The sequence below is a fragment of the Hyaena hyaena genome, unplaced genomic scaffold (genome assembly GCF_003009895.1).
Source record: "Hyaena hyaena isolate Hyena2069 unplaced genomic scaffold, ASM300989v1 scaffold_127, whole genome shotgun sequence".
NCBI lineage: Eukaryota > Metazoa > Chordata > Mammalia > Carnivora > Hyaenidae > Hyaena > Hyaena hyaena.
In genome coordinates this window covers 1,741,708-1,760,964 of record NW_024080758.1, presented here as the reverse complement: position 1 = coordinate 1,760,964, position 19,257 = coordinate 1,741,708, and the positions used below count along the sequence as shown (strand labels likewise).

Here is a 19,257-nt window from a genome sequence, read left to right as displayed (position 1 = left end):
GTTTCACGTGAGGCCGAGGGGCCAGGAGACATTTGAAGGCGTGGAGGCTCTCGGGGCGCTTGCCTGTGGCCGACTGGGGGCCCAGAGGGTGCTGGGTGAGGTGGGGGGTGCAGACTGGGGGAGGGCGGCTCGGGAGCTGGGACTGGGGGGACCCCACTGGCTGGGCTGGCCGTGCGCTGGGTGCCATGCTGGTGGCCTCTCATAGGGAGGTGGACAGCCTCTCAAACCATAGCTCAGAATCCTAGAGTGTGGATCCCGGGCTTCCTGCGAGTGGCTGGGGCAGGCTCAGGCTTCCCGGAATGCTCCTTGAGTGACTTACATGGATTCGGTCACACCCAGGAGACATTCAGAAAATCGAACCACACCCCATGAACTGTGGAGACGCACTGTCAGGTCCTGCAGACATTCATGCGTCTGACCGATGACAGACGGCTGGTCACCTCCTCTAAGCAGTTCTCACTTCTGTGGGCAGAGGGGCTGGGAACGCCCAGAAGAGGGTCCCCAGGGACAGGACAGGGCTCCTCGGACTGTAGGGCATGGGAATCGCCCTGGGGTCTTGTCCCAATGCTGGATCTGAGTCAGCAGGTCCTGGGTGGGCCAGGGGTCCTCCCGGCAGCAAAGCCTTGTGATGGGCTGGGTTCAAATGTGGGCGTTTCCTACGCCGCCTGTGTGGTCTTGGGCGAATTGCCGCTCGGTGGTTTTTGTGCAAAGCAGGAATCACGGCCCAGCTGTTGCGTTGGATGAAGCCCTGTGGGCGAAGTGCCCTGCGCTGCCCCGGGGAGCCCACAGGAGGGGCACAAGACTCTGGATCCCTTTTCTCTGTTGTCATGGCAACAAAATCCACTGCCTTTCCTGACTCAGGGTGACAACTTTTTGTATTTATGGGGATGCTGGGAGGCTGGTGTTCTAAGGATGGTCAACTACCTGCCAGGGGCCACGCCAGCGCCTCCCCGTGGTGCCTGATGGAGGATCCTGGGGGAGGAAGCGGGAGGCCTGGGTGTCCCGTCTTGGATCAGGGCCGTGTCTGGCAGCCCTGGGTGCCTTCATCTCTCCTATTCCAGGTGGGTAATCTGCAAATCCCAGTCCCCACTTGGGTGCATGAGCAGCAGCCACACAGACAGAGGCTCCTAGGTACACGGAATAACTTTCCCTTGTCTTAAGTCTTCGCAGCTCTGCCCAACGCCCACGCCTCTCCCCATGCAGAGCAAGCATAACTCCCTCCCTCCCGAGGGGTCTGGCTTCATCGGGGAGGAGCTCAAGGCAGAGGGCTCTACTCCGCTCAACAGCCTGGTCCCGAACATTCCTGATGGGGACCACAGAGCCCTCCTCATCAGGTGAGCCTGTCTGGCCTCTGGAAATGAATATCTCCATGACCAAGTTGAGAGGAGGCCCTTCTAACTTGGCCTTGACAAGAAGGGCACTATCCACACTTCCCAGCGGAGGGTCAAGGCGTGATCTTTGGAAGGATTTTCTTTTTGGGGGATGGATCAAAGGCACCAGTTTGACAGTGCTCAACAGTTCTCTGGGTTCAGAACCTGTAGGGAAAGAGGTAGGCTGCCTGTGTCTAATTTGACTCTTGGAAAGTATAGCACGAAGCCATGAATCTTTATCAACGTATACTTCTGCAAACTTAGGACAAGGTCAGTGTCTGGGTGATGAGAGCTTCAGGAGCAGACAGTAAGGGGGGAAAAACTAGAGTCTCTCAGTATATTTGGCTTCTCTTCTTCAGGCAAGACCAGTTGCTTTACCGTTATCAGAGCTTATGACCAACTTGCTATAATCTTTTATTTATTTTGGGATGGAGCACTAGCAGGGGAGGGACAGAGAGAGGGAGAGAATTTCAAGCAGGCCCCACATGGTCAGCACAGAGCCTGGCGTGGGGCTCGACCTCACGGACTGAGATCACGACCTGAGCCAAAACAAGAGTCGGTCACTTAATTGAGCCCCCCTGCCCCCAGGCACCCTGTGACTTGTTACAATCCACTGGGAACCCATTCAGACTGGAGTGGGGGTTCTCTTCCATTCCTGTGCCTGTGCCTGAAGGGAGAACAAATGTGTTCTAGATCATTCCGTCTTAGCAGACTGTGGGCAGGCACTGACCACAAAACCACCACTGTTTATTTAACGATACTTACATCAAGAGAAGTTTTTGAGTTAGTGGAAGGAAATACTACTTGGCTAGGTACAAAGGGGCCAGGGGAGAAGGAGGAAGGGTCGGGCTGGAGGTGTGAAACAGGAGCAGAATGGGTTTGTAGGAAACACGGAGTCCTAGCACCCTGGCTTCTGCTTGCTTGATGCCCCACGTGCGTGTGCATGTGTGTGCGTGCATGTGTGCATAGTGGGGGCCATTCCTCTGTGGGATCCCCCTCTGCACTCTGGGTGGACGGCAGAGGACATCTTTCCCTTCTCAGCTTGCTTTCATGGCCCGGAAACCAGGGCTGGCACCCACTGTCTGTGAGGGATGTGGTTGTGCTTTTCGGCAGCTAAGGAATCGGGCCCTGGACTTGGGCTCCAGAGCGATCATGTGAGCATGTGAGTAGATATGCTGGAGCTTGCTCACAGGATGGCTGGCCATGTCTGCAGAGCAGATGGGATCGTTTGTTTTTTGTTTTTTTGAGAGAACATAAGTGAGCAAGGGGTAGAGAGTAAGAGAGAGAATCCCACCCAGGCTCCACAGTCAGCGGGGGAGGGGGTCGAGCTCACCTGATGTGGAGCTTGAACTCATGAACCGTGAGATCGTGTCATGAGCCGAAGTCGGACCCTTCACTGACTGAGCCACCCAGGCACTCCAGATTTTAAGTTAAGCTCCCACCCTCCCCCAACACAAACACGTAATAGCTCGTCGTCTGGAGGTCAGAAAGCACTATAAAACATTTCTTATAAAAGTATTTTTTTTAATAAATCGATGTATTTCAATGTTGTTAACATGATAGCCCAATGCTATGTATCAAGGTAGCAAAAGTGAAATTCCTGGTAGTTTTTATATAAACACTATGAATGACAGTACATTTGCATTCAACTTCACAAGAAATTATCTTCAGGTTCATGAAGATTCTTTAACAGCTCTAACACCTCTCAAACAGTGAAGACGTGTGTCGACTGCGCAGACAGTGCGGGTCTAAGAATCCAGCTACACCCCAAGACCACATTGAAGGGGAAACAGGATACAACGGCAGTACGGCCGGCTTGCCGGACAGAACCCGAAAGGGTGTCAAAGTCACGGAGGATCTTGCAGAAACGGAGCCATGAGGGGATGCACAGATTAGAGCCCTGAAGCAGTGAAAGGTGTTTCTACCCGTTTAGTGATGGAGGGAAGCCGTGGACGGAGGCCCGCAGCTGCCTGTCGTGCGGTTCCTCGTGCCCAGTGCCGTCAGTGGCTCACGCCAGGGTTCCCTGCTCTGTGCCAATGCTGGTGAAGGGCGCCTACCTGCTGCCGGGGGCCAGAGCACCACCCCCTACAAGGCCACAGGCCACGGTCCAGAGCCGACGCCCCCTTCTAGGGCACACAAAACCTCCCAACCTACCCAAGGGCGCTTAAAACAAAGAGCAGAAACTGGCCGCCTTTGACCCTCTAACACTCTCCTTCGGTACAACCCACCGTGAGCAACGGGTTTCACTCGGTGGCAATGACAGAGTACGCGACTCCGTCCTATCACATGTATCTTCACGACTGGGTCTTTCTGAGCGAAACTGGGAACACAATTCTTTTCCTCCGAGGGCAGGGAGCCCCCGGTTAAGGGCTAGTTAACTAAGTCCAATCTCAATTCTGAATTGCAGAGAGGAACGGACTTAAATGAGATTTTCTAAAGGAAAGGCGTTTTTCAACCTCAAGTACAATTTAGATCGCGAGCACTGGCACGCCCGGAATTGTTTCTGCTGATTGCCAGTCCGACAGCGGGCCTTAGGCTCCCTGAGGACCCTTTATGCTATTCTTAACTCCAAATGCTGAGGAGAGGAAGACAGGACGATGAAATCTCGTGTGCTGTGGGTTCTGGGGAAGCACGGACGGGGTGGTCTGGGCTGTCCGCTGGGAAGGGTCTGTCTGACGGCCGCTCCCTGCTGGGAGTGAGCAGCACACACTTAGATCACGTATGTCTGAATGGGTTAGAAAACATGGTCATCCGCTACATTTTTCAAAAACACTCCCAAGCAAACCACATCGAGTGCTTCTCACTAACCTGGGTTTCAGTGACAGGGCCGTCTCCTGAGTGAGCCAGGGCGTCTGTCAGGGACTTGGTGTTATATTCTGAATCTTGTTCTCAGGCCCGAACCAAGTCTACTTCTCACAAAGATCAGCCGCTCCCCTTCCTGCTGTCACAGCTCTTAAAACTGGTGCCCTGCCCCCCGGAGGACGGAGAGTACAACGGTGGGGGCTTCCTCCCCAGAGACAGAACAGTCACCAGTATGAATTAGGTTAAGTGGCTTCATTTTCCTCAGGTCACAGCTTATAACCCAAGGTTCGTTTTCCCCACCGACGGGGTGTGCTTAAGTTGATACAATGAATCAGAGTCAGCTGATGGAAAAGTTAAAAATGTCCTTTACTGAAAGATATGTATCTTTACAAAGAGCAATAGCAAACAATCCAATCTAGGAGTTTAAATAAAAGGAGGTGACTTTAAAACTAACAATATATATAAAGCTGAAGTCACTGCCTTGGATAATTTATACGCTCACCCAATATTCTATGGAGGACATTCATTCTTAAGGCAGAAAGATTGAATCTGACATGTAGTGACTCGGCTCTTACATCCAAGGGTCAAACAGGGAGTAGATGTGAGCAGACAGAGTCCTTGCTAACGAGGACTTATCTGTGGTGACAGTTTCCTTCTCAGAGGACGTTACGCAAGAGAGACACACGGGAGAACAGGAAAAGGGAGCTGAAGACACACAGACATCTTTCAACAAGAGGTCAAGGAGACTAGGCTTTTCTACTCTGAGGTCAAACTACTCCCGCGACGAAGCTGCGACGAAGCCGCGACGCGCGCGGGCCGGCTCTCAAAGTGCCGGGGGACAGACTGTGACCTTTGTGCAGAGTGTTGCTTCAGGCTCCAGTGCTCAAGGTCTAGTATAAAAAGTCGGCCTGAATAGTTCAAAAGCAGTTGAATGTCAACTCCTGCTGCCACTCACGAGGCGAACGCTTAGGCTACCCCCGCCCCGTGGGCGAGGCCGTGTGCAGGGAGGAGTCCGTGCTAAAACGAGGATGCGGCCCCCAACGTGTGTGCAAAAACACCCCTCCGTCCCTAGCAAGCCTGTCCCGAATGAAAACCATCCTAACCGCTGAATCAGAGGCATCGCGGGACGTGCGGGCCCGCCCGGGGGGACAGGTGTCCGGGGTGCCGGCCCCTGCCCGGCGGGACCCCTCCCACAGACCCGGGCCCCTAACCCCCGGGCTGCGTGAGCTCCTCGGCCTCGGCATCCCGGTGCCCAAAGGCGAACAGAACCGCACGCGGACCTCAGAGACCATCCTCAAGCAGGTGGTGGTGACCAGAGCCGCCCGAGCGCCCTTCGTGTGCCGGGTGCGGACGCCGCAGCTCTGGAAATTGTCGCAGGTGTCCCAAGGTGACCCACCGAAGCTCCACAGACGTGAAGGGTTCCTTCTGTCACGGTGGCAGGAGTCCATGCAAAGTTTGTAAACAGCGATACAAAATACTGTAAACATAACTTAACAGAGCTTGTAGAAAACAGAAGTAGATCCCAATTTACAAGTGGGTAAAAAACCAGAGGGCGGCTTCGTACAAAGTTCTCCCTCCCACGCCAAGTGGTTCTTTTGATTACAAATATAATCCTGAGCTGAAAAACTGGGATTTGGGGGAGAGCCATCTTTGCATACAAAATACCCAAAGGACGCTTCTTAACTCGTTTACTTTTCTCTAGGGACAGTCACCGGTCAGAGACAGTTCTGAGGCTGTGACTTTGGGGACGTTTATAGTTTGGTGTGGCGCCCGGGTCTGGAGGCCGCCGCAGGGCCGGCCACGGGGGCGGCGGCGGCCGCGTCCTCCGCCTCCTCCAGCTCCTCCCGGAGCTCCTGGCTGACGCTGGACTGCAGGGCGGCGGGGGTGAGCCACTCCTTGGGGAGGCAGCTCTGCAGGAAGGGGATGCAGGAGCTGAAGTAGGCGAGCCGATTGATCCAGCGAGGAATCTCCTTCCCGCAGAGAATCTACGGAGGAGAGAGGGTGTGGTGTTAGGAGGGCGAAGGGAGGGTCCCTGCTCCGGTGTGGGGTGGGGCAGGGGGGCCGGGGGGCGGGCAGGAGGGCGTGCGGGAAAGCACCAGGGCCGTGAGTGCAAGCCGCCGCCTCCAAAGCCTCGGCCAGTGGCGGACTTTCTACAGCTGCCCCACGAAGCCAGTTCCGTCTCGGACCCCGGCACCTGCTCTGAGGTGCGTGGTCCCGGGACCCTGAACGCCGCCGCAGGCACCACAGCGGCCAGTGCCCAGCAGGCACGTCTCCCCTTTCGCAGGTGCCTTCCCGCTTCCGTCCAGCCTCCGCCACCCCATCTGTCTGGCCCGCGTCCTACCCCATTACTTCTCGTGCTGGTCGAGAAAGAAACGTCTCCATGGATGCAGACCTGGCTTTGTGACTCCACGGTCAGAACCAGGCCGAACGCCTGACTCCACTAAGGGTGTGTGTGGGGTGGGGGGGGGGGGCAGGCATGGGGCGGGGGGGTCCGCTCCCAGTCAACGGTCTGCGGCGGCTCTCAGCCCACTCTGCATCCTTACCCTGTCCTCAGAGGACTTTGGGCCACAACCCACGGCCCCACTGCCCTCAAATAGTAAGAATCCGGTATTCCACAATTAACTTCAGTCTTTTTTTTTTTAGATTTATTTTTGAGAGATAGAGAGCGCGCGCAAGCATGAGCAGAGGAGGGGCAGGGACAGAGAGAGAAACAGTGACAGAGAGAGAGAATCCCAAGCAGGCTCTGCACTGTCAGCATGGAGCCCCATGCAGGGCTCGAACTCATGAAGCACAAGATTAAGACCTGAGCCCAAACCAAGAGTCCAACGCTTAACCGACTGAGCCCCCAGGCACCGCTGACCTCACTTTATCACCGTCCTTCCTACCTGCAGACGGCACGGGGCTTACTGCCACCCTGCTCCACTGTCCCCTTGGCAGTCACATCAAAATTTGTGACCATGCGATCTTATCCAAGTTGATAACTTGAAAAAAATTTCAAAGTATCTCAAGCCCCCACATTAGCTAAAACGTAAGTAAACTGGTACCTGCAATCAAGCAGTGGGGCTTTCTCCCCTAAAGGGTTAGCCTGGCAACAGTCACATTCCCTTCAATATGGCGTCTCTGCCTTAACTTCAGGACAAGCGAGATGCTCTCACTTGAGGGAAGATGACAGGTTTTGACCAAATCTGATCACCTGCCTGGGAGCATGGAGGTAGCGAGAACTTAAAAATATCTGAAGAATACGCCCATGAACTACATCTGCAGGAGAGCCGTGCAACGGCCTCACCAACCCCATGCCGGTCTCTCCACCCCAAGCAACACAGGGGAGCCAGTATCACGGTGGGTTTTACCCCCACGGCACGTCCAGGGGTATCTGCGTGCCCAAAGGTCGACCACAGAAGAGGCGACAAGGCGTATTTAGGTCAATGTACAGCCACTGTTGACGAGCCAACAGCCACTTCCTTCATCCTACTTCCGAAGTCCTGGTTTTACTCGGCAGGCACCTTCCCTCCCACGTCCGGGTGCTTCCCGGGGGGTGCGGCCTGATCAGCCTAAAACACAGGACAGCAAACTACAGCCTCCCGATGGCATCCAGGAAGTTGTGCTGGGCCTCGGCCGCGCCCGGGGGCTGAGTTCTCCATGGCAGAGAGCAGTCGGTGGCCAGTCCCCAGCCTCACAGACCTACCATCGGGCCCTCTCAGAGTGCTGGCCCTTCTGCCAAGCCCAGGTCTCTAAGCCTGGAGTCCAGACCCATCAGTGAGTCATCCAGCAGGAGACTGTACAGAGGGGTGACTGTGACACTTGTTTTAACGTGTTACGCGTACATGTGTGTTTAGACTGGGTCATGACGGAAAATGTGTTTCTTACTGCGGGTAGCGGTTTATGCAGCTAAATTACTTTTGCATTTAAGCTCCAACCAGTAATTCCCCTTCTAGAGATCTCCCCCAGGGACACATGGGCAAAGTACGCAGAGATGTGTGTACAGGGTTATTCATCACAGCAGTGTTGTAACAGCAAGCGTGGCCATCCCTGTCGTGCGCCACGTCGTTTCCCCACAGAGTGTGATGGAAGCTTGTCCTGCATGACCTTCATTATGTTGACCTACATCCCCTCTACACCCACTTCGTTGGCAGTTTTATCCTAAGTGGATGCTGAAGACTGTCAAATGCCTTTCTGCATCTACTGAATGATCGTATGATTTTTATTTCTCACTTTCTTCACGCGGTGTGTCACACCGATGGATTCACAAATGTGGGACCGCCCCTGCATCCCTGGGATAAATCCCACTCTGTCTCGGCACAGAATCCTTTCCAGGTATTGTTGCATTGGGTCTGTTAATGTTCTGTAGAGGATTTTTCCATCTTTGTTCATCAAGGAAATCGGCCTTGTAGAATTTGTTAGGAAGCATACCCTCATTTCTGGAAAAGTTTGAGGTCAGGTATTAAATCTCCACACGTTTGGTGGAAGTCACCAGTCAAGCCATCTGGTCTTGGGACTACTGTTTGCCGGAAGCTTGTGGATTTAACCTCCTTAGTAAAATGTCGGATTGTCTGTTATGATTCAGTCTCAAGAGACTGTATGATTCTAAAAATGCCTCTGTCTTCTTGGTCGTCCCCTCCATGGACAGAGGTGTTCGCTGTAGTCTCTTACAATCTTTTGTATTTCTGTGGTGTTAGCGGCAACTTCTCTCTCATTTTTGATTTGTGTGAGCCCTGCCTCTTTTCTTCTTGGTGAGTTTAGCTGAAGGTCTGTCAATTTTGCTTACCTTTTCAAAGAACCGGCTCTTAGTTTCACTGTTATTTACCACTGTCTTTTTAGTCTCGGTTTCATTTCTACTCTGATCTGGAGTATTTCCTTCTACTAACTTCGGGCTTTGTTTGTTCTTTTCTAGGTCCTTTGGTGTAAGGGAGGCTGTTTGAGATTTTTCCTGTGAAGTCAAGTATTTTTAAATCTGGGAGGAGGAGAAATTCCTGATACAAAAAAAAAAAAGACCAAAAAAACCCAAACCTTCTTGATTACTTTTGGAGAACTGAGCTGCGTCAGCTGGTCCCCTGACCAGGTGAGATGGTGACTTGCCAAGAGAACCCCGGGACCGGGCACGCCGCTGCGGTCACAGTTGATTTACTACAGGGAAACGGACAGAAAGTGCACAGCAAACCACAAGCAAGCTTTCGAAGGGCCTCTCCCCGCCAAGTCACACGGAAGACACTCAGTTACCCCCCGGAAGGGGCTGGGACAACACACAGGAAACACCCACCAGGGAAACCTGCTAGACACCCAGCACCCAAGGGTTTCTTTGTGCCTGTTCGCACAAGTACCTGCTCCTTAGCGCAGGCCAGGATTCTGGAGTCCCTGGAATGGAAGCAGGTGTTTTGTAGAAATCACACTGTACACACAGGTCGGGCCCGGTGAGCCGCTCCTCCATGTTGGGAATGTTGAGGGCCCTTCTGACAGTCACGTTCACAGAGGCCATCCAAGGCCCCAGTCTTTTGTAAGGACAGCAGCCTCTGGTCCCGTTTTAACTCTTTTTTTCCATGGAACCTCCCCCCACTAGAGCCCCCAAACTTGGCCAAGCTGTTGTGACAGGAATTATCATCAAAGTTACAGCAAATCCCACTAACTGTAAAGGTTGACTTTTGAGAGCCAAGTGGCTTCCACCTGAGTTTTGGTAGGAACCTTCTTCACCTGGCCTGAAGGAGGTCGTGGGAGGGCACACGCATGAGCAGAATCCCAGAGGACACACGTGACACCCCTAGCAAGGAAGCTACCATATCGGGGCCCCCTGAACAGAGCACACACAGGTTGGCAGCACAGGGTACAGGCCTCCGGTGTGCCTCCTCGGTGGCAGCGAGCACTGTGGGGCTTGCTCTAGACTGAGGAGCTTTGTCCCCTCAAAGCTGGTGAGCTGAAATCCTAACCTTGAACTTGACGTAGGTGGAAGGCAGCATCTGGGAGGCAGGAGGGTCATGAGGCCTGAGCCCTGGCAAACAGGATTAGTGCCCTTACCTCACCCCTCCTGGCACCAGAGGCCAAAGCAAGAAGCGGCTTATGACCCAGGAAACAGCACTTGCCAGAAGGCCAAGTCTGCCAGCGCCTGGATGGTGGCCGTGAGACATAAAGGTCTGCTGTCTGTCGGCCACCTGGCTGTGCTGCCACGGAACTGCTGCCCAGATGCACTGAGGCAGGGCTTCCGATCCAGCCTGAAAGACGAGTCCAATCTTGGAGGCTCTGACTAAACACAGTCAGCACTGAACAGTCCTGTCTGTCTGCGAGGCCAAGTTAGTGCCCCTGTGCTGGGTGGCAGGTGTGGGGACGGCCTGGGTGCCATGTCAGCACTGTCGCTGGCTGGCAGGTGAGCAGCCTGGCGTCGTCCAATGTGCTCACAGTGGCTGAGAGGCGGGACACAGAGGCTGTTCTTCAGGGCGAGGGAAGAGGCAGCATTAAGAAACAAAGGTTATTAAGTACCTCCCTCCTTCCTCCCCCAGTGCCAGGGTCTTGGTTTTTGTGTGTTGTTATGAAATCTGTGTGGACCATTTGGCAATCCTGACTTCACACTTTAAAAATTATCCCTTACTCTCATCCGGACTTTTTTTTTTGGGGGGGGTCTCAAAAGGACATACATATAAGAAGGACAGGGGCTGTCACTGGGAAATATATGACTTAACTAGCTGGACACATCATGTTAGACACTGGTCACGGTGAAATGCTGACTTTTCATAAAAGGTCACCACGAGTTTATAGGTTGCCCCCTCCGTCCCACTGATCATCTAGCCCGTGAACGGCCCAGGGAAGAGCATCCGATTCCGCAGCTGCATTTGAGGACTGCGCTGCCTCGCTAAGGAGCGCAGGGGGAGTGGGAGGAAGGGTGGGTCTGGCTACCGCCCCACCCCCACCCCAGACCCCCTCCTCCCAGGCCGCGCTCTCCCCCACTTGCCGGTTCTGGAAGACTCGCGGGCTAGGAACTCAGTCGGTCCTGGTACCGGAAACGAGGGGCCAACGAGCAGCTGGGTGCAGGTGCCCCCCCTGCCCGGCACATCACCCGGATGGAGCGGTCATCACGATGCTTCCGTGGCCGAGAGCTCCGCGCAAGGGTCCCCAGGGAGGAGTCCGGTTCCTGGGCTGCACCAGCTTTCAGGTTGGCCCCGCGGGGGGCGGACAAGGGTGGGTTTTGGCCGAACGGTCCAGCGCGGGGAATCAGGTCTGTGACTTCGGGATTTCGATTAAAGGCCAGGGCTTTTGTCTGGCACTAGTGAGGCCAAGACGCTGTGTAGCCAGGGCGCCGCGTTCCTAAGGTTAAGCAACCGTGGTTTTCCGGAGCCCCTTTCAAGAGCCACGGACAAGCACGGCAGCCGGGGAAGCCCTCGGCCTCCACGCCTCGGCTAAGCGGCCGCACCAGGGCCCGCGAGCTCTAACAGCCGCTTCTGAAAACTCCAGTCCATCTGGAAATCGTCTCTTTGGATGTCGTCTGCCTTTCGGGGCTGCAAGAGGCAAACGTCCTAACAAAAATCCCAGCTGTGGAGACATGTGTTCTTTTAATAATCCAGACTTAAATCCGCCCACGCTGCGGCTGCGGGCAGCGCGAGGCGAGTCCCGGACACGGTTTCTCCCCGCACTCCCGGGGCACCCGCACCCCCCGCGCTTACACGCACCGACGCTGCCCTCCAGCTCGAGCGGAGACCCTCAGGGGCCGGAGTCACAGAGCACACCGTTCTTCCCCGGCTGCGAGTTTCTTCAGACTCCAGCAGCAAACTCGCACAGACAGGTTTGCTGTTCCAGCCGACGGCGGAGGGGGGCTCAGCGGCAGGACCCCCCGCCGGCTCCCCTGGACTTTGCTCCGGGCCCTCGGAGGAGGGAGCCACACCGTCGGTCGGCATTTCTGGCTCACCCACAACTCCGCTTTGGGAATTTGGGGGCTTCTCTTTCCTCTTCCTGCCCGAAGAGGGGCCGAAGCTCAGGTCACCACCAGGGCTACGCGTCCCTCACATCCGCGGTCTGGCCAAAACGGCCAGGTGTCCGTCTGGATCTGTCACTCGCAGACGCTTCCCCGTTCACAACAGACGCCAGCCGGCCTGCAGACGACGACGCGGGGCGGGTCAGGAGGGCCGAGCCTTCTCTCATTCCCGGGGCGCAAGCGCGTCGCCTGCGTGGACCCGGCGCGTGCACGACTCCGGCTGCTTCTGCAGCCCCCACGTCGGCGCCAAGGTCGTGACGCAGCCCGCCGTGCGGGGCGCAGGTGACGTCAGTCTCCGGTCCCACGTGCCGCGTCCCGGGGCCGCGCTCCAGGCCGCACACAAGCCCGGCCCGGCCCATCCGGGCCGCGCGGGAAGGGAGAGGGCCACCCCCGCGGCCCCCACCCTCTCCAGTCTGTGCGGAGTGGGGGAGCTGTGTGCTAGTGAATTCTCCAGCCCCTGTCTCACAACCTCGGCATTTCTTCCCCCCGCTTCCGCTTCCGGGTCCCGCAGGTCTCAGGTCTCCGGCCCGGGGGACTAGAACCGGGAAATCAAGTAAGTGCCTGTGAGCTACGTTGGAAGTTGGAAGAAGGAAATGTCAAGACCGGAGAAATGGACGACTTCTTGATCATTTTAGGAGTGGGGGGGGGGGATCACACTGGCAACTAAAACGGAAAAGGAAGAATCCTGTGGCTAAGAAGCAGAAGTGGCTCAGTCTAATTTCATTTTTCTCTAATTTTTTTTTTTTTTTTGCAGTAGAGACTTTTTTTAAAATTTATTTTGAGAGCGAGCGAGAGTGAGAGAGAGAGAGAGAGAGGGCGCAAGTGCAAGTGGAGAGGGGCAGAGAGAATCCCAAGCAGGCTTCACACTGTCAGTACGGAGCCCAACGTGGCCTTCAAACTCCCTAAACGTGAGATCATGACCTGAGCTGAGATCAAGAGTTGGATGCTTAACCGACTGAGCCACCCCTGTGCCCCCGGCATTAATTTCTTTAAAGAGGAAGTTCAGGTTGGAAGGGAGTGTTTTAGGATAAGAAGGACGATTATCCCTGCTCACCCTCCCCACGACAAAGTCGCGAACGGGGTCGCAGTTTAACACGAGGCCCCCTGGGAAGCCACCAACCTCGGAAAGGCCACTCGGATGAGGGGAAGATTCGAACAGCACCCCTTCCATGAACACGAAGACTTGGGAAGACGAGGAAGGAGCCAGGGAAGGGAAGAACGGCACCTCAGGCACACCAGCAGTGGTTATGTGCCTGAAGGACCCCAGGGTGTCGCAGAGGGCGCGCTTGGGACGCGGGGGACACTCACCTCCGACAGCGCCGAGGAGAAGTGGTTGCAGTTCTTGTGCATCAGGTGGTAGGCGTTGCCCTTGTACTCCTTGCCCAGCTCCTCCACGATCTTCTCTATGTCGTCCTCCAGGAAGTCTGTGCTCCCTAAAACTACAGCTTCTCTTGAAGAACAAAAAGGAAAAGAAAGAAAAAACGCGACTGTGTGAATTGGAAGCAGTGAGAAAAGAGCGTGTGTAAAGACTTGCTCATTTCCAGGGATATTCTGACTGGTTAACAGAAGGGAGTTAATGCACTAAGACTAAAAGGTAAAGGAGACACTTTTCCATCTTCTGTTATTTGAGCCTTTGCTTTTCTACAATAAACTCTTAAGTCCGTTCCTTCTGAATCATACTAGTGCGAACTTGGTCACTTTCTTTAGGAAGCAGTGCATCATACGTTGAAAACGTACTAGCACATTATTTTTACAAGCACTGTATACAGCCAGGTCACTGCAGACCCAGATGGTGCTGTAGATACTCCTCTGCAATTATACTGGCCTGTGAATAGCTGGCCGTAATCTCATTCAGAAATAGTCTTTTACGCTATCTGCTTCTATGCCACAGGGACATGAATTACCTACTACATTTTTTTTTACAGCATTATAAAAACCAATCAACCCATCCACTCCCCCTCCACCCGATCCCCAACGACCACCCTGGAAATGTGACAGACATGATACCCAATAGAAAGCAGAATTTAAGTCAGATACAAATTAGGCATCCAAGAAAACTACAAATACCTAGAAAGCCCTTTCATCTAGCAGTCCTGTGAAAGGGGACACCTGAGGAACAGACTCAGGACGGCACTAGAGCCTATCAGTGACAGGCTGGGAGAACCGTGAACTTGGTAGTGATCGACATGGGTAGCCCTAACCTGAATTTCAGTGTTACAACCTCATTTCGCTGTTTTTCACTTGGTAAGTTAATGATTATAGGCCCAGAAGGTTCTTTAGAGCTCCTTGAAACTAAGGTTCTAAATATCTTTTCAAATATAAACCTTAACTAAGAAATGGAAATTTGGATCATTAAGCATTCAAATTCTTGGTGCTGCCGACTACTCCTAAGGTTCCGGAGTATTTTGGTTTCTCGATACATGTACTACGTGTACCTTAACAAGTTTCTCAGCTCATCAACTGTTCAGATATTTCAAATGTATAAACAGCGTCCCTTTCGTTGGGACAAATGAAAAGATTAAAAAAAAAATTCCTACTGACTATTTATTTTCTCTTCATGCATTTTATTAAAAAGGCTTTAATCGGAGTATAGTTGACACACAACATTACGTTAGTTTCATGTGTACAACACAGCGATTCTACACCTCTGTGTGCTGCGCTATGTTCGCCAGGAGAATGAAGGTTTTTAACTGTGTCAGGTAGGTCACAATATCACTTTCTTCCATCTCTCCCTGCACGGGAGTCTGAGGGAAGCAATCACGTACATACACACGTTTCCTAAGGCAGAGTCCAACTTACATACTAAGGGATGAAAGGACGGTAAGAACATTTTTAAAGTACACAAAGTAACTCACGTGGGTCCTGAATACAAGCAAAAGGCTAGGTTATTTCAGGCACTTCATCTGGCTGATTCTCATATTTACACACTTGAGATAGGTTCGATTTTAAAATAAAGTGTCAGCAACTAGAACAGCGTTAAAGAAACATTTTAACTCCCTAGAGTTTAGTCTACAGAGTGACTTCCATAGGCCTGCAAACAAGCTTTGGCACCTAAGACAGTGTAATAAAAATTATCCTCCCTACTTACTTAAATTTAAATGTTTCTCCTAGTTCAGAAGCATTTCCTGGGGAAATTTCAAATATTCCAGAAAAGGGATAAGGATGGCCACCATAAGCAAATTCTGAAAAGAGAAAACTCATGATTTTTAGTATTTATCACACAAAACTTAACCAGAATGCTGAATTAGCTTTAATAAATGATGAGGCTAATAATGACACCATCTAAGTATTTTCCAATTTACCAATGCTTTCACAAATATCTCCGTCTCGTTTAGCTGTTACATGTAACAACAGTCGATACAAAAGGCCTGAAACTCTGATAACGCAAGACACTCAAAGGTGACCCTGACTCGTCCATTCTCGTCGGCAGGTGACTGATGTAGGTGACCATGGTCTCTCTGCCCATGCAGCGTGCCAGACCACGTGGGCGGTCAGTTCAGCGCTTTGCCACTTTCTAAACTGAAGGGATCAAATTTTGAACTTAAATGCTTCACTGGAAAAACTGTCTAACAGTGATGAGTTTTCATGGCTCATGGGTTGAAGGCTCTTGGTTTATCTTTGAATTAAGAGGGACACATTCGCAAACGTGAAAAACTGAATTCAGTTCCCCTCATTCAAGAAAAAAAAAAAAGCTTCCACGTTAACATACACACCTCTTCACACACACTGTCCACAGCAATCTTTCAGCTATGAGGGAAGTACTTGTGCTGTGGGTTCCGGAGCTATAAACTCTCATCCAGACCAGAAGCGGAGAACGGTTTCAGATAAGGACGGAACTAAAGTTTCTGGTAGGAGATATTTAGATATTTAAGTGGCAAATTTTAGTAGACTTACTTAAAAAATTACAAACAAATGTTAAAGTTGATCTCATCACTTAAAATGTATTAAATATAATCGTGAAAGGTCTTAGAGCAGAGCATAGGTGAGAACAAGGCAGACACCAAGTTTCCATCTGATTCAGACCTTCCAGAAAGAAAGCAAAGGTGTGGATAAGAAAGCGTGTGGCGTTCAATTCTGAAATACACATTAAAATTTATCTTAACGGTAGGACTTTATAATCAACATTGTAGATAATCAGGATGGATGTAGGAAGATTACGTTTAGATTTTTAACATCCTCAAGTCCGGTAAAGAAAAGTCATAGAGCCATTTATTCACCTGCTCGAGAAGCATCATTCACTTTCAGGAAGACGTGTGACCTTAGCTCTGCTCAGCTTACATGAACATGTTTCAAACCATGTTTCTAAGGATTCCTGAATCCTTTATGGAGGGGCACAGGGATTAGACAGGTGACAGAACAGTGACTGGCACAGAGGAATGCCTGGGTTCCGGCCCTAGTTCTATGAACTATCGGTAGTCTGACTTCCAACAGATCTGAGCATTGGCTTCTTTGCCTGCAAAATGGAGAAAGCGCCGCAGGATCGCACATCCTTCTTTACTTCACGGCAACGGGATCATGTGGCTCAGAACTTGGTGGCACTTAGAAAACTATGACAACACCACAGGGATTCAGTTAAAGGGGAAAAAGCTCTGGCAAAGGCCAAACCAAGCAAGGGTGCAAACCCAAGGATGACGATGCCACCCGTGGCTACATGTAGCGACCAGTGACACCTTCACAGGAGCCTCCCTGCTTTTGGGGATCATCTGGGAGACAGATACAGCCTTTCCAATCAAATGGAGCTTCAACAGCACATCTGTATAGCGAACGTCTGATAGGCTACGCTGCATCTAGAAGCAGCTGATGTGGACTGTGAGAAAGGGGCAGCAGTAGCACACGGCGGCCAGCGTGAGCAAAGGAGGCTTTTCCTCGAATCAGCTACAGCCACGGGGAACTCCGAGTGGACTGCGAGCACATCTTCTTAGAAGGCTCGCACAAAGGCCTCCCACCTGAGGCAAATCAAAGACATTTCTGCTACAGGGTGAGTTTAGGATTCAAAATAATCTACTTTCACAACCCCGATGACACTGGAAACGTGGTACATCTTATGCAGATCATTACTGCTTCCGGCTTGACCTGGAAGAATTACCCTGCACCAGCAGCGGGAATCAGAACAAAGGAAAAAGCTGCTGAACACCGAGCTGCTAGGTTTGAGTGGCTCCTGTCATATTTATCATAATTAAGGGCAATGAGGAATAAAAGGACTGGGCTAATGACACAGGCCATCATTCCAGAGCGAAAAGCTAGATGGAGTCAAGTGCAGAGATTTGCTCAGTGATATTTTCCAGTTTTGTAACTACACACTTGCAAGTCTCCAAAACCAAATTCAATACTGAAATTCCCTAGGGAAATTGGTATTTCAAGCTTGCCACTCTTGCACCAAGGCTCTTCCAACCATAATGACTGTTTTGCAAAGCGCAAGGTTTCTTAGGGACTCCGGTGTTCATTAGAGCAAAACTGTCGCCGTCAAACAGTCCAAGACGCAACCATTTTTTAAGCCGCTGTATTTGGAAAAAAAGATAACTCAATGAACGTATGGTCATGAACTGTAATACCTTCTCCTCAAATACATCCAGCTTTGGGCATTTTCCCAAACTGCAGTACAAACAAATGTGGGGAGACTGTTCTACTTTGTGCCATACGATAATGTATGGAAGCGGTTGGAAAAAAAGAGGAAGAGCTGTAGTGATGATTCCGCGAGTCCTTTAAAAGAAAACAATCGTCGGGGAAGCCTGTTCAGGCGGTGGGTACACATACCTCTGCCATACACTTCAATTCCTGAATGAAAAACTCCAATTCCGATGGACGAGGTGTATTCATTCATCCAGTACTAGGAAAAAAAGGAGAGATTCAGAATATCTGTTGTTTACAGCACGGCTCCACATGATAGCGATGACTACCCCCCAGTCCTTCATGGAATGCCTATGTCTTTCTAACTCCATTTCCTAGTATTTTTCCTTCTGGCCCCCAAACTCCATGAGAAGGACCCATACCCATACGGTCCCATCTCTGCGCCGTGTGGAATGTTTTCCCAGGTCAAAATGAATGGCTCCATTTGTAAAGGCTTACAGCAGAAGCCATAAAACCTAAACCTGGCCAGGCTGGGGGACAAAATGGATGTAAAAAAGGTCTCCTGTGATTTGAAAAAAAAAAAAAAAAAAAATCACATATAATGTATGCTTTCATATCTATTTTTCTTCTAGCTTCAGCTTTTCCTTTATTCTCCGGTGATCTCCCTGAAGACTGGGATGTTTTATTCTTTTTCAAATGTTTTTGAAAAAGACCTATATGGCATTTGTGTCCTGACTTAGCCCGAAGCTGGATAATGATATTACAGGAACAAATAACAGGCACAAAGGCTCTCACAGTCTTCTTACCATTGGCAGGAAGAAAACATTCCCAGAAAAGGTAGTATCTGAACTGGGTTTGTAGGAACCAGGGAGATTTCCCCCGGACAGAAAATGTGGGGGTTGGGATGGGGTGTAGGGGACTGGGGAGAAGGGTCTGGAAGAGTGAAGGGAGTGCGCCAGCATCATGACGTGAAATTCTGGGGGTGACCGTGGAGAAGTACGAGGACTGGAGAAGGTCTACCTAGAAGAATCGATGAATCAAGGGCTCATTAAACACACATTTAGGCAGCACTTAACAGTGTTACAGACCCATAGGATTTCTTCAAGGCTTAGAGGATAATTTGTCTTTAATTTTTCTGGGTTTATTCAAGTCTTAACCTTGGTCCCAGACCCCTAACCAGTTTCTCCCAGACCCAGGGGGGGGGGGGGGGGGAGGTGCACGTTTGTCTACATTGCTGCAGGAAGCGTACATACATAGGCAAAACTGACTTATTTTGCCCTAAAAATGTACCAGGAAGGAAAATGAAGCAATAATAAACAAGGGATATTTAAAAAAGAAAAAGGAACTTTCTTATCTAGATACTCAAACATTCACCAAACAGTGTGGCACAGGTTTAGAACAGACCCCCACATACATAAAAATCCTGGTGTGGGATAAAGGTGGTGTTTAAGATTAACGATAAATGATTAACAATGTGTTGACAAAATACATTATGCATAAAAATACATTTCATGTGTCCAGGAATTCCAGTGTGTCTAAAAATAACCACAGAGAAGAAAATAAGAT

At 51.3% G+C, this 19,257-nt stretch overlaps 1 protein-coding gene across 2 annotated transcripts in view; it reads right to left on the bottom strand.

The window, feature by feature from the left end:
- Positions 1-4,521: 4,521 nt before the first annotated feature.
- Positions 4,522-19,257, bottom strand: part of DESI2 (desumoylating isopeptidase 2) — a 43,340-nt gene continuing 28,604 nt past the window's right edge. For both annotated transcript variants that reach the window (XM_039237474.1, XM_039237473.1), the window contains exons 2-5: positions 17,878-17,950; positions 15,212-15,305; positions 13,432-13,573; positions 4,522-6,157 (exon numbers count right to left, since the gene is read on the bottom strand). In XM_039237474.1, the coding sequence (XP_039093405.1) occupies positions 5,924-6,157; positions 13,432-13,573; positions 15,212-15,305; positions 17,878-17,950 (543 nt within the window). In that variant the 3' untranslated portion in view covers positions 4,522-5,923. The remainder of the gene's footprint in view (positions 6,158-13,431; positions 13,574-15,211; positions 15,306-17,877; positions 17,951-19,257) is intronic.